Consider the following 15,362-nt stretch of genomic DNA (forward strand, 5'->3'; position numbering starts at 1 on the left):
CCACATCTTCTTTATCCATTCGTCAGTCCATGGACATCTGGGCTTCTTTCCATAATTTGCCTTTTGTCGATAGTGCTGCTATAAACATTGGGGTGCATGTGCCACTTCGAATCAGCATTTTTGTATCCTTTGGATAAATACCTAGTAGTGCAATTGCTGGGTTATAGGGTAGTTCTGTTTTTAACTTTTTGAGCAACTTTCATACTATTTTCCAGAGTGGCTGCACCAGTCTGCATTCCCACCAGCAGGGCAAAAGGGTTCCCCTTTCTCCGCATCCTTGCCAACATCTATTGTTTCCTGAGTTGTTAATTCTAGCCATTCTAGACACTACCTTACTTCCTTAACCAATTTCCAATTATTGGGCATTTACGCTATTTTGAATTTGTCCCAATTGTAGGACTGCAGAAAGCATCCCTGTATCTAAATTTTCTGAACACATACTGGTAGTTATTGTTTCAGAATAAATCCCCAGAGGCATAATTGCTGAGGCAAAGTATATAACATACCTAATCATGATTCACCCATATTTGGGCCAAATTATTCTCTCCAAATACGAGAAATTAAAATCCCACTGTGTATGAAAGTACCCACTTCTCTGCATCCTTGACAACAATAGGTATTTCGATTTTAAAAATCATCATCAGTTTGTTAGGTTCAGAAAAAAAAGTATGTCTCCTTTTAATTTTAATTTGGGTTTCTCTGATTAATAATTAGAGTGAGCTCCTTTCAAATACTGATAGGCAATTTTTTATTTCTTAGGTGCACTTCTTTATGCCATATTGCTATGGTGATAGTCACAGCTTTTAATGTTTTGTTTTAATGCATCCTTGCTATTTTTCCACTTTTTACTATTTAGCTATATGTTCTTTGATTTTTCAATATGATTTGGGTCTGTTTCTGGTTCTTGACTTAGCTATCGGCTATGTTAAAAGTATTACGAATTGCTTGAATTTGTACTTCTCTAAATGCCTTAAGCATCAAAGGAATGAGGCCCCTTGACTTCTGTCTTGGACTTTGCTCCTATGAGCTTTCTCCAATGCACACAAAAGCATCGAGGGCTGGTGGTGTCTGTATTTGAGTCCCCTTCATTCAATCTAATGATTATATTCAGATGATATTTCCAGACCTCTTCCCTACCCAGAACATGCCACTGGGTCATTCTTCCAGGTTTCTATGACCCTTTTAAAGTCAGGGGTCCAGATCTGAGGCAAACATTCTCAGTGTGGTCTCACCAGGGAATAAATGAGTATAATTTTTTAACCTCTTTGACATACTTTATCGGGGTTATTTCTTTGTGGGGACAATAGGAGGACCAAAATCACATCATTTATTTAAACTTTGGGGCCCCTATGTATACTTATTACATGCATACTTGTAAATCCACATCTTTTCTCTTGCATAGCACTGTTCTTCATCCAGGGGGTGAAGGGTAGGACGTGGGGGGAGAACATTGGAAATATGGCTGTTGACCTCATTTCTGTGGGAAGAGTCCTTGGAATGGAACAGGTGTAGCCAAGCCCGGAAAGGTGACCTCATTCTTACTGTCTTTGCAAGCACAGAGTTGAAGCTGTTGCCACCACATTATGTCCCAGGCCATTCATCATTTTCCAGGTGAAGCCAGCACCAAACTCCCTTGGGCAAAACAATGACAGCAGGAAGAAACATTCTCACAATTGTCTGAGAAAAAACTAGTAGTTGTTCTTCAAGCAGGCCTCCGATTATTCAGGGCAGAATTTCTCCCATTGTAGAGCTGACACTGAAGGCTGATTAATTACTCATTCTCTGAGGTCAGGTTTATCATGAGATGCTAAAAGTTTCTGAGAAAATAACTTTATATAGATAGTCCCAATTACTGACAGGTTGTGCTCCAGCATATTTTTGAAAGGCAGTTGTTGGAACTTGGAACATATTTCCCCACAGAAACCATGTTATAAATAGTGGTTAGGCTCCCAGGCTAGCCCACACAAGCTTGCTAACCCACAATGTGACTAAACCTTATGGGCCTGTCATTCCAACAGAACCAAGCAGAGTCCTGCTTTCTGGGAGAGGGGAGCCTCATGGACAGAAGACAGGAGAAGGTGAAGAAGCCATCCCTTTCCACATCTCGAGCCACCACCCCCAGAGTGACAAAGCTGGCAGAGTTTCTCTCTAGCATCTGGGATTTGGGGATCACAAAGTCTCATTTGGAAGGTCCACTGGGGGGTATTTAGTCTCCTTGCTCCTGTATTCCAGTTTGTAGATCATCTGGGGACCTTGTTAAATGCAGATGCCAGGGCCCTACATTTTGATTCAGTATGTCTATGAGATAATTTAAGAATCTGGATTTCTAAAAACCTTGCAAGATCTCAAGAATACACAAATCGGTTACCACTGATTAAGCCCCTCCTACAATCTGATTACTGGATCTTCTCAATAGCAACTTCCAGATGTTTGCTGAGCTCCGTCTTTTAGACTCGTCTGGCACTGAGAAGCTGTCTCTCCAGGAAGAGCCTTCTACTTAAGGCATGCTTGCCCTCTATGAAACTAATGCAGCATCTGCAGCACGCCCATAACCTGTATTCCACAAGCAACGTCCTCCTCGCAAAGCTGTTCCCTCTTATGCACAACAGCCTCTCAAAGGGCTGAAGACAGTGGCATGCTATCCTGTCCCCAGGGTGCTGTCCTCTACCTTTTAGGCAAAATAGTCTCTGTTCGGATTTCCACCCTGACTGTGATGAAATGGCTTATATCAGACCAGAGCTCCCATGAAGAAACATTCAGAGAAGTAGAATAAAATATAAAAATAGCTGTTCAAAGGCATAACAAAGCAACCAGGACATCTAGGACTTGAGGGGCAAGATGCTGGAGAGAAGAGAATGCTTTGAGCAGTGTCTGGCTTTCTTGGCTATTTCCTTGCTGATTTGTAAGTAGGAAGGCTAGCTGCAGGGAAACCACGCTCTGGGTCAGAGTTTTCAGCAGTCCCACAGGGAGAGGAAGACAAAAAACGGTAGGTCCGGGTTATCAGGATTGCAAGGCTTGTAGGCCCAAGGTCTTGGAGGAAAGGAAGTACAGAAAAGTGAGCCCAGTTTTCAGACTAGCATTTGCACTTGAAATATTTCATGGTAACTAAGCTGCATAAAGCAAGAGGCTGAGAAACCAAGAAGTGGCTACTGAGGGGTTTAGAAATTAAGCAGAAGTATTTGGAGTCTCACAGGATCAGGAAGACAAAAGTTGAAGCCCAGGGCCAGTAAACACCCTAGGATTTCAGCTAAGAACACTAAAGAACAAATACCAGGAATAAGGGCAAACCAAAATAGACAAGGCCTTATAAAAACCAAAACCAAGCCTGGAATCCACTCAATTATTGATTGATTGGATTAAGGTGATCTTCCCCTAGTCTAACAGCCTTCTTAAAGAGAAATAAATCTCTGAAGAAAGATAACACATTCTGTAGCTGCTATATTTTTTTCATCTCCAATTAAATTAATTAAATCTAAAAGATACACCAGGAAATAGGACCAAATAATGGAAAAAGAAAAGGAAGGAAGGAAGGAAGGAAGGAAGGAAGGAAGGAAGGAAGGGAGGGAGGGAGGAAGGAAGGAAGGAAGGATGAACAGATGGGAGGAAAGGAGGCAAAAAGAGAGGAAGGGAATAAAGAAGAAAAGAATAAAGGAAATAAGAAAAATAGACAATAGAAACAGACCCACAGGTGATCCAAATCTTGATGTTATTAGACATGACTTTAAAATAGTAACATTTATGTGTTCAGGAAAATAGATTAAAAGATACAGAACATTATCAGAGAACTGGAAGCTATGAAAGAAAAAAAGAATAAAACAAAAAGTCTAAAAATGAAAGATATGACAACTGAAATTAAGAACTCAATAGATGGCTGAAGCAGTATATTATCAGAGCAGAAAGTAGGTTAGTGAACTGGAAGAAAGGTTAGTAGTAGTAAACAGTAATAAATATTCAGACTGAAACACAGAGAGGGAAAAGGGGTTGAGAATAAGAAAGGAACATAAGAGGTATAGGGAATATTTTGAAAATGTCTAGCATGTGTATAATTGTTGTCTTGGAATATGAGGAAAGAGAGAATATTTAAAGGGATATTATGCTAGAATCTCTCCAAACACACATCAATCCACAGATTCATGAACTTGTATTAACTTTGTGAACTACAATCAAGATAAACCCAAAGAAAACCTCATTTCAGTACAGCATAGTAAAACTGAAGACCAAGGCACAAAATCTTAAAAGCAGCTAGGGAAAAAAGATGCATTACCTTCAAAAGAGCAACAACACAACAGATGAACACAGGGGAAGGGAAGGCAAAAATAAGCTAAAAATAGAGAGGGAGGCAACAGACTCAAATACAGAGAATAAACTGAGGGTTGCTGTAGGGGAGGTGGGTGGGTGGGGGGGATGAGTTAAATGGGTGATGGGCATTAGGGAGGGCATTTTTTGGGATGAGCACTGGGTGTCATATATAAGATATGAATCACTGGGTTCTACTCTTGAAGCCAAGATTACACTGTATGTAACTAACTTGAATTTAATAAAAAAGAAGAACTTCACAATGGAAAAAAAAAAGAGCAACAAAAAGTCAAGCAGCTGAGTTAATAGAAACAATGGAAGCCTGAAAACAAAGAAATCATCTTATAGTGGTGAGAGAAATCATGGACAATCTAGAATTCTACACCTCAAAATTAAAGGTGTGAGAAAGAAAATTTCAGACACCCAGAAACAGAGAGAATTTGTCTATGGCCAATCCACAGTAAAAGAAAGACCAAGAAGAGTTCTTCAGGTAGAAAGAAAATGATCATAAAAAGAACAGAACTGCAGGAAGGAATGAAAAGTAATAAAAAGTGCAAATATGTGAGTAGATTTAAACAAAAAATGACATCAGGGCCAAGAACATCCAGGAAAATCTTAAAGAACAAGAAAAAAGATGAAAGATTACACTACTGGGTATCAGGTCTTATTATAAAGTTTCAGTTATTAAGACAGTGGTATTGGTTAAAGGATATGCAAATGGACCAATGGCGAGAATGGAAAATCCAGGAACAGATCCACGATGCACACTACATATATGACAGAGTTGACACTCTAGCATGGCAGTGCTGGTGGTGAGGATGATGGACTTTTCAATAAATGGTCCTGAATCAACGGGTTATTAATACCAACAAAAAATGAATCTTGATCTTACCTCAGACCATGCATAAAATCAATTTCATGTGGATTCTACATCTAAACGTGAAAGGGAAAACAAAATTTCTAAAAGATAAGATAGGAAAATGTTTTCATGAGTGTGGGTGGGCAAAGACACTTAAACAGAACACAGACATACTAATAGTAGAGAAGACTAATAAACTAGACTACATTAAAATTAAGACTACAATAAACTAGACTACTACCAATATACATCATTAAGAGAGAAAAGGTAAGTTCAAGAATGGGAGAAGGTACAAATAGTACATATAACCACCCAAGGATTCATGTGCAGAATATAAAAACAACTTCTATAAATCAGTAAGAAACAGATGGAGAGTCCAAGTAGAAAAATGGGCAAAAGACTTGAACAGGAAATTTGTAAAAGAGGGTATCAAAATGACCAGTAAAGATATGGAAAGATACTCGACTTCATTAGTCATCAGAGAAATGTAAATTAAAACTCGAATGAGATACCTCTACACACCCACTAGATTGGCTAAAATTAAAAAGCCGACAATACCAAATGTTGGTGAGCATGTGAACCAACTGGAACTCTCAATCACTGCTGGTGGGTGTGTAAACTGGTACAACCACTTTAGAAATCTGTTTGGCACGGTCTACTAAAGCTGAACATATGCATACCCTGTGACTCAGAAATTCCACCCTACATATGCACCCAATAGTAATTTGCACATAGATTCAACAAAATACATCAAATACCTAGAAATAAATCAAACACAGTATGTGCAAAAATTTTGTACAGAAAATTACAAAGCATTTCTGAGAGAAATTAAAGACATCCCAGGTAAAAGCAAGAATATACAAAATTCATGGATTGGAAGACTATATTATGAAGTCAATTTTTCCTAAATCAATCTACAAATTCAGTAAAATCCCAATCACAAACCAGAGCAGATTTGTATGTAGGTGTGTGTAAACTGACTCATTACTCCTTTCTCTGGCCCTGAGGCTGCTGTGCTAAAGGAGGAAGAGAACCACAATTTTCTGAACACCTATTGTGTGTTTGGGACTCTGCAAGATACTTTTCTTTGCTTTACTTTATCTAATTCTTATATCTTGTAAAGGAGATATTGTTATCCCAATGTTGTAGATGAGAAACAATTTCAGAAAGGTCAAATGACTGGCTCAATGTCACTGTATCACTAGTGATCACTATCACTATATCATTTGATTCAGCTGTATATAAAAGAAAAAAAATTATCAGTGACTTGGGCATAGTTTTTTTTTTTCCTCATGTAAAAAAAATGTCCATGGGTAGGCAGTGCATGGTTGCTAGGGCAGCTCCACAGTGTACTCAGGGAGCCAGCTCCTATCTGTAGGCAACACCACCCGTGCTCGCTTTGGCAGCACATATACTAAAATTGTAGGCAACACCACCCTAGAATGAAGTTTCCTTCTCACAGTCACTTCTTGACCCAATGTGGCTGCTAGATCTCTAGCCATCCCATCCATATCCAGCCAACACGCAGGAGAAGGGAAGCACTCCTGTTAAAGGAGACTTTCAGAAGTCCCACGTAACACTTCTACTTATATTCCATTGGCCAGACTTAGAATCCTGGCCATATCTAGCTACATGGGAAGCTGGGGAATGTCCCTTTTCAGCTAGGTGGCAACATTCCTACTTAAAAACCAGAGTTGTGTTACTGAGGTGGACGGGGGTTGTGGATGTTGGTATGGACAACTAACCATCTTTCAGAGTCTCCCAGTTGGGAAGTGGTGGCACCAAAATTCAAATCTAGCCAGTGCCCTATTCCTTAAGACCCTCCATAGGTTACTACACCCTTCCCCCCACAGCCTGTGTTCCTCTGCTACACTACCTGTCCCCCATCGAAGTGAATTCCTAGGGGAGCAAAAGGGAAGAGGAGTTTCTTGGGGAAGGTGGGAGGTAGAGGCAGCAGCACTGTGAAGGATCACCTCCTCAGGGAGCATGCCTACTTTTCCACGGCCCCTTCCCTTCCTCCTCTCTAGAGCCTAGAGTTTGCCTAAAAGTTCCACGTTCTTTGTCAGGGAGCTCACACAGCAGTGATAATGAGATGGGTGAAGCTTTTTCTGGGTCACCAGCTCCAGTTGAGCACTCACTTGATTTGTGTTTCCTCCAGTTCTGCCATGTTGCGTCGACAGTCATGGGTGGTTGCAGAAGGTTCTTGCCGGAAAACATTACAAAACTCTTCCAAAGAATGAGCCTGTGCATTTGATGGGGGATTGGGGCCACTTCTGAGGTCCCCAGGGATTCCAGGGCTCTGGGAACATTTCCGTCTGGTGCTTTGGTCCAGCTCTGTGCCTCAGCAGGAGGACAGGAAACATGTCCAGAGAGGTTGAGCCATCACCAGAGAAACCTAACTAGAGTTTTAAATGCTCACACTGGAAACAAACCTAACGGGACTTTGAAAAGTGAAAGCTGACAATGGAAATCATCGATGTCAAAGAGTCTTTAAGGGGGAGCAGAGTGGTAATGGGGAATCTCAGTGAAGAGAATAGGCCAGACAGTGGAGCCAAAGCAAGTGCCCAGAGACTGTCCTTACGCGGTTCTAGGAGACTGAGCTCCGGATGTGCTCAGGGAAGCACAAACGTCTGCACTTGTCCCATCATTGGAAATTCCAGTAGGAGGAGAGTGATGAACATGCTCTGGAGGCCCATGACCTTGTTTTTCTTCCTTCCAGAACTCTCCTGGGTGCCAGTGAAACAGTTGGGGATGTCCTGACACTGGCAACAGGTGTATGGAAGAGGGAACCTCAAAGAACATGTTCCAAGAGGGGCCACTGTTCTGCCTGATTCTGCAACTTTCTCTACTAGGAGTCACTTGGGGATTCCAAGATTTAACATTACAACCTGTCACACAGCTCACTGTAAGAACCCAGTACCATATTTACACAGAGCCAGAGAACTTAGCTGTGGAAGGACCCCTGCAGCTATTGGGTTCAAATCTCTCATTCTCAGTTGAGGAAACTGAGACTGGGGTGGGGGTGGGGTGACTAGCTATGGAGGCCGATTCATTGGTGAGAATGCCAGACTTTGTGCTAGATCTCCTGACCACCAGACCCACACTCTCCTGTTATGCCACCTATGAGAGGTGCCCCACTGAGACAGAGAGGGCTGATTTGGGTGCATTCTGTTCGAAGTCCGTTGCAAGTCTAGGCAGAGAGCATGGCAGAAGGGAAGGAGCCCTGGGTAGGGAATGAGCAGTCCTGGCTTCAGGTCCCGGGGCTGTCCCTGACCTGCTGGGTGACTGTACCAATTTCCTGGGGCTGCCATAACAAATTTCCACCGACAGGGTGGCTTGAAACAACAGAAGTTTATTCTCTTCCAGTTCTGGAGGCAAGGAGTCTGAAACTAAGGGCTGGTTCCCTCCAGAGGCTCTGCAGGAGAAAACGTTCCATGCGTCTCTCCCAGATCCTGGTGGCTCCCAGCAATCCTTGGCACTCCTTTTTTTTTTTTTTTTTAATTTTTTTAATGTTTTTATTTATCTTTGAGACAGAGAGAGACAAAGCATGAGTGGGGAGGGGGCAAAGAGAGAGGGAGACACAGAATCCGAAGCAGGCTCCAGGCTCTGAGCTGTCAGCACAGAGCCTGACGCGGGGCTCAAACTCACAGACTGTGAGATCATGACCTGAGCTGAAGTCGGACACTTAACCAACTGAGCCACCCAGGCACCCCTTGGCACTCCTTTTCTTAAAGATGCATCATTCCAGTCTCTGCCTGCGCTGTCCCATGACCTTCTCCATGTGGCAAATCTCCCTCTGCCTTTCTCTTCTCAGGACATTCACCACTGGATTTAGGGTTTACCTGAATAGTCCAGGATGATCTCAAGATCCTTAAATCAATTACATCTGCAAAGATGTTTTTTCAAGTTAAGGTCACATTCACAGCTTCCAAGGGTTGGGACATGGACATACCTTTTTAGGGGCCGCTATTCAACCGACTACGAGGATCTTGGGTATGTCTCCTTAGCCTTTTCTTCCCCTTAGCTTCCCTAGTGAGAATGTCAAGAGCTCATTCACTTGGTTCTGCAAGTGTCTGCTTGTCTTCATGGACACTGATGGACCCCAATATCGGCATCAGCTCAGCAGCCTGTGTCAGGCTGACCACAGTCCCCAGCACTCACGTATAACACAAATCCAAATTCAGGAACCATTTCCCACCTCTCTAGACTTTCCTTTGACCGTAGACTCTTGGAGGTTAGTTGGGGAACTTGGCGGTGGTCAGACCACAAATAAGAATGTTTTATTCAACCACGGGCCCCACACCCCAAGGAGAGACGGTTCAACAAGACCAAGCACGGAGGATGAGCTAAGCATGGAAGGGGCTGGATCAACACAACCTGTTCAGGGCCGGGACCAGGGGGAGGCGAGCGAGGCGTAACACGGAAGAGGGAGCCAAATACCTCAATAATCAAGACCAATGACATTTGAAGGCAGTATTTTTAAAAATCAAAACAAATGCAAAAAAAAAAAAAAATCCATGAGGAACATCAGAATTTTAAATACAGACAAGATCCAGTCTTGCCATTGTGTGACCTAAATCACTTAGCTCACCCTAATCCCAGTCCTGGGAATCTTATCTTCATTTAAAATATTGATATTTTGTTCATCATGGATTTTTATGTGTGTTAATTTTGAATTTTAAAAAATATTGCATTTTGATGAAAATACTTTTCATCTTGACTACTGAGGATTCAAGCATGGCTTTAAATTTTGCCCTTAGGTTCTGCGTTGGGCATGTGAATTCCAACTGGAGGGATTGGGGCTGTTTAGTTTGGGCAAGGGACATCTCTGGGGATATGGTCACCACAAGCTGGACCTGTGGGGGTCCTGGGAGACCAGTGGAGGAAATTAAAGGAGAAGTAGCAATTCTTTGGCTACTGGAAGGATCTGAGAATCTGACAGGAGGCTGGTCTAGATGATCTGTAGGGGAGCCCTAAACCCTCTGCTTTCAAGAGGCAGATGCCCCAGGTTTTCCCAAATAATTTCAATCATCTTGTAACCTCAGGATAATGTAAGAAATGCTGTCTTAATTTTTTTTTAATTTATTTAGTTTGAGAGAAAGAGAGAGAGAGAGAGCACATGCCAGGGAAGGGCAGAGAGAGAGAGAGGCAGAGAGAGAATCCCAAGAAGGCTCCATGCTGTCAGCACAGAGCCTAACTCAGGGCTTGAACCCATGAACCATGAGATCATGACCTGAGCCAAAACCAAGAGTTGTACGCTTAACCGACTGAGCCACCCCAGCACCTCAGAAATGCTGTCTCTTGCTTCAAACCTTAGAGACAGGGACTGGGTGTCCTGGAATTTTGGAAGCTCCCCATGCCAGGAGCCTGGCTCTGTTTTAATGGCACTAACTCCCTTCTGGGAGGCCTGTCAGTGAGTAACCCATACTGAGGGGTAAAGTGAACAGCCCCAGGAATAACCACAAAGTATTCCATTCCCAGGCACAGAGTTATGGGGGTGAGGTCAGCCTCCTCACTAGCTCCAAATAAAATTATTAAAATGAAAAAATTAAAGTCAGTGACCTGGAAGATGCTGTTTTACAGTCAGAGCATTTCCCCCAAGACACCACAAAAAATGATCTTCCCAAAATGCATTCCTGTGTACTGCTCACATTCATGCATGGCTCACCCACCCTGCCACATCCATGCTGCTTAGAACGACATTCGAGGCCTTCTCACGGTGTCTTATGAACCTTAAGCACCCCGGCTTCACAGCCCTCGTGTGTAATCATTTCTGTCTTTGGTCTCCTAAGTCCTCAGTTCGGTTATTGTGCTGCCTGCTTGCATGGAATCCTTTGCTTAGTCTTTGTATTTTCCTAATCTTATGTTATTTTGAGGTTGAGTCTAGAGTGTCCCTGGACTCAAGTCTCTGCTGATAAGCTACGAACTTTGACCCCTTTAAAAATAACACTTGAAATAAAATGAGTTGTTTCTGTGCATTATTCAGCATCTCAAAAAACTTTCTATGTGTTCATTGATTTTTGTATGAAAATATTTCTTCCAGCATTTTCTAGCTAGAGTGTTTTTCCAGCTTCCCTCAGGTGCCAGCATGATCTAAAGAGTTGTTTACAAAATGTGTCCTAATGATTTGCCATTTTTTTGAGAAATCAATAAATCATTCTTATAGAGTTGGCTCTGATTGAGATTAAATAATGGATAAAAAAATTTATATATAAACGATTTTATATATATACATGTGTATATATATAACTTTGCCATGAAGTTTAATTCCTCCAGTGGAGCTGTGGTTGGGTGGAAAAATTAACAACCTGAGCTCAGAGAAGGCAGAAGAGAATTACACCCACTGTTGTTGTCAATTCTGGCTGGTGGTTAGAACTCAGAGACAGATGTTACTATAGTCATTCACCAGGGTCGCCATCACCTGATTCTTGATAACACCCTGACAGGTAATCACGGGGGAACTTCTGAAATACTCAGGAATGCCACATTACTGGCTCTCTCACAGCCCTCCAAGATAAACAGGGAGGGGTTAGTAATGCCTGTGGGAACATGTGGAGACCCTGTCCAAGGTCCTGCTCCCAGTTATGACAGCAATGAAGGGCCAGGCACCGTGTCGGCCACCGTACCATGTGCCATCAGAGGACAGTATTCTTACTGCTGCTCTACAGATGAGGAAACAGTGGCTTGGAGAACCCAAGCTCAAGGTCACATAGCTAGTAAGTGGCAAAACTGGGGCTCAAGCCAGTCTGGCCGGTCTATGGCACATGTTTCCCAAAGTCTACTTGAGGGGGTCTGTCCTCCCCTCGAGGCTGACAGGAGCATCAGTGAGCCTGAGAAATTACATTGCAGGTCAGAGGTACATGGAGTGAAACTCTGGCAGAGTGTGAAAGGCAGACTGCCTGTAGTTGGTGCTATAAAAATCACAACTCTATCGCTTACATAAACACTGTGTTTTGTGCTTGCAAAGCACCCATACCTTATCTGATCCTCACAGTTCCTTAGAGGGGCATGCAGTGGATGGCTGGCTATCCCCATTTAACAGGCTCGGAGAGGCCAAGTGATTTGCTCAGAGTCCCACAGCAAAGGCTAGAATAAGAACTGGGTACTTTGTGCCAACATCATCAGACAAGATGATCAAAAGAGATGGGCGTGAGGACTGAAATGGGCAGACCGCGGCACTGACCTTTCCTGAGATGGTCTTGATCTGCTTGGAGCTCAGGGGCTCGAAGTCCACGCCGATGTAGCCCTCCATGGCGGCAAGCAGATTCTTCCGGAGACAACGGGATGAGTTGGCTTCTGTGTGCACCTGCTCCCACCAGGAAGGCTCATACCAGCCTGGGATGATCCATTGGTATTTGCTACCATACATGTTCTCCTCATATGCCTGCAACAGATGGGTTGACCATGAAGGTACCAAGAGTCAAACATTTGTTCAAGGCTTTGTGCCCTGTGAGACAGGTGGAGAGGGCTGAGGCCTCCTCTTACCAGAGAATTTATTAATTTTTCTCCTTGTTATCTCTCAAGAGATCCAAGGTAGTTTACTGGAAACATATATAATAAAATAATAAACACTGAATAAAAATTTAAATATGAGGGCCTGGCCAAAGCCAGATGAGGACACTATAAGAAAACTATAGACTGATATCCCTGATGAATATAGTTCCAAAAATTCTCAACAAAATATTAGTAAACTGAATTTGAGAACACATTAAAAAGATTATACACTATGACCAAGTGGCATTTATCCCTGGGATCCAAGGATGGTTCAGCATTCACAAATCAATAAATGTAATATGTCACCTTATTGGAACTAAAGATAAAAATTACATGATCATTACAATAGATACTCTGTACACTGTGATGAGCTGTGAACACTTTATTTACTTATTTATTTTTGTGTGAGAGAGAGAGGGAGGGAGCACAAGTTGGGGAGGGCCAGAGAGGGAGTGAATCCCACGCAGGCTCGGTATTACCAGTGCAGAGCCCAACGTGGGGCTTGAACTCATGGACTGTGAGACCATGACCTGAGCTGAAGTTGGAGGCTTAACCGACTGAGCCACCCAGGCACCCCTGACCTGTGCACACTTTAAAACATGAACCTTAAATAATCCTGCAGTTCATTCCTGGAGAACCATGAACACATTGGGAAACAATTGATGTCACACCCCTCTGTGTCCCTTGGCCTAGAGCAGAGGCCAGGAGAATGTGACAAGAAGAGATTGATTGCTTTGGACTCCAGGAAGGTTCTGGTTGCCCTTCATTAGGGTCTCGATGCCAAGCCAGGGTCTGCCCACGGCAGGTGGGTCAGAACCCCTAAGAGCATCTGTACATTGGAGAAAAGTTACTGTCAAGTCTGAGAGTTAGAGGAGTGCTCCTCCATTCCTCCTTCAGATGGAAATGAAGGCAACTCTTTGAACTCTCTTAACGCCTAAGAAAGCCCGTCCTGCAGTTCGGAACATCTCATTGGGGTACACGTGAATTAGAATGTTTGTTCCTTAACTCAGATCTCATCTCCACAGCCTCTGCTCATTGGTACAGTGAAGGCTCTGGAGAGTAAACCGAAATCACTTAATGAAAAAGCCTTTCAACTCCCTCAAAGCAGTGATCACATTACCTTTTCTCTAGACTTCTCTGGTGATATGGGACTTTCGCCTCCCCAATTCTAGATGATAGACTTCTCATAATGAATCCTCAGATCATAGTCATTTCTCCAGCAGCTACATTATAAATGTTGCCCCCATCACAATTGTAGAAAACATAGGCAGCCCTCATATCTCAATTATGTAATAAAATCCTGGCTCAACAAAGGCAGGCAGTCTCCTGGGTTTCCCTCTGATGAATGGGGTTTAGTCCCGAGAAAGTTTCTTTTAAAGAAAAGATAATCCCAGATTCTGTCTGGAGGCTAGACTTTTGAACAAAAGGCTCCTCGTATTGATCCCAGGTCACTGTATTAATGGCAGAGTCTGTGAGACTTTACAACTCTCATCTTTTACTGAAAGGGAGGAACTCACATATCTTGAGCCCCTGTTACATGTTTGGCCAATTACACACATGATCTTATTTTATTTTCAAAACAACCTATGAGGTGGTATTATTATTTCTATCATACAGATGAAGAAATTCAGGCTCAGAGATTGAAGAATTTGCCCAAACACATACAGCTAAGTCAAGGGGACAAGATTCAAAGTCCACTTTTGGAAATTCCCCTCTTTTCTTAGCAAAATAGAGAAAACTTTTTGGGAGCTTTCTCAACCTTAAAAGGTGGGGCAAAAAGATAGCCACTCTTATTAGGAAGGTTAAAGAGGTTAAAGAGGTTAAAGGTTAAAGAGGAGTCAACAGATGCAGAGCGAGGACGAGGGGAGCTCTACTCAGACACAGGCAGGTCTGCCTTCCTCTCTGAGGACAAAGACCTCGTGATAATTTAGAGGCAGCACAGAACAGGAAGTCAGAAGCCTCCCAGGGACCTGCCGTGACAGCTCTTTGACCTACCCTTGTCTCATTAGGAGCTGTTCCTTGCGAATGAATTTTCCAGAAAATAGAAGCTTAGTCCATCTGAAGGACGACACATCTTGTTTAGAACATGAGTCAGTCTGGATGAAGATAAACATTTTTCTACTGACCTTCTGTAACAAACAAAAAGGGAGACCACAGTCCAGCGACACTAGATTCTCTGCCACACACCAGCTGGGTAACTCTGGTGCACGACTCCTTGGGTCTCAGTTTTCCTATCTATAGCCTGTGGAAGGCAAAGCCTATCTCATTGGGTTGGTGTAAGAACTACATGAGATAATACGTGTACCGTGCCCGGCCAGCACTACATTCAGGAACATTTTAGGAACTCTTTCTTGTTCCCTTCTCCTTTCTGTAACGCATAGCTTTATTTTGAACACCAGTCACTGTTGTGGGCTGGGCACAGTAATGCTGCTGGGTCTAGGGTGTCACTCTTCATGGCCATCCAGTCCCTGTCCTCTCTGAACTTGCTGGTTTTAAACTGCCTATGGCTTGGGGGCACCTGGGTGGCGCAGTCGGTTAGGCGTCCGACTTCAGCCAGGTCACGATCTCACGGTCCATGAGTTCGAGCCCCGCATCAGGCTCTGGGCTGATGGCTCAGAGCCTGGAGCCTGTTTCCGATTCTGTGTCTCCCTCTCTCTCTGCCCCTCCCCCGTTCATGCTCTGTCTCTCTCTGTCCCAAAAATGAATAAACGTT

At 43.1% G+C, this 15,362-nt stretch overlaps 1 protein-coding gene across 1 annotated transcript in view; it reads right to left on the minus strand.

Annotated features, from left to right (window-relative positions):
* Positions 1 to 15,362, minus strand: part of GABBR2 (gamma-aminobutyric acid type B receptor subunit 2) — a 352,176-nt gene that overhangs the window by 142,506 nt on the left and 194,308 nt on the right. Inside the window, exon 6 of the mRNA XM_045470233.1 lies at positions 12,339 to 12,539. Within this exon, the coding sequence (XP_045326189.1) occupies positions 12,339 to 12,539 (201 nt within the window). The remainder of the gene's footprint in view (positions 1 to 12,338; positions 12,540 to 15,362) is intronic.

The sequence above is a fragment of the Leopardus geoffroyi genome, chromosome D4 (genome assembly GCF_018350155.1).
Source record: "Leopardus geoffroyi isolate Oge1 chromosome D4, O.geoffroyi_Oge1_pat1.0, whole genome shotgun sequence".
NCBI classification, from domain to species: domain Eukaryota; kingdom Metazoa; phylum Chordata; class Mammalia; order Carnivora; family Felidae; genus Leopardus; species Leopardus geoffroyi.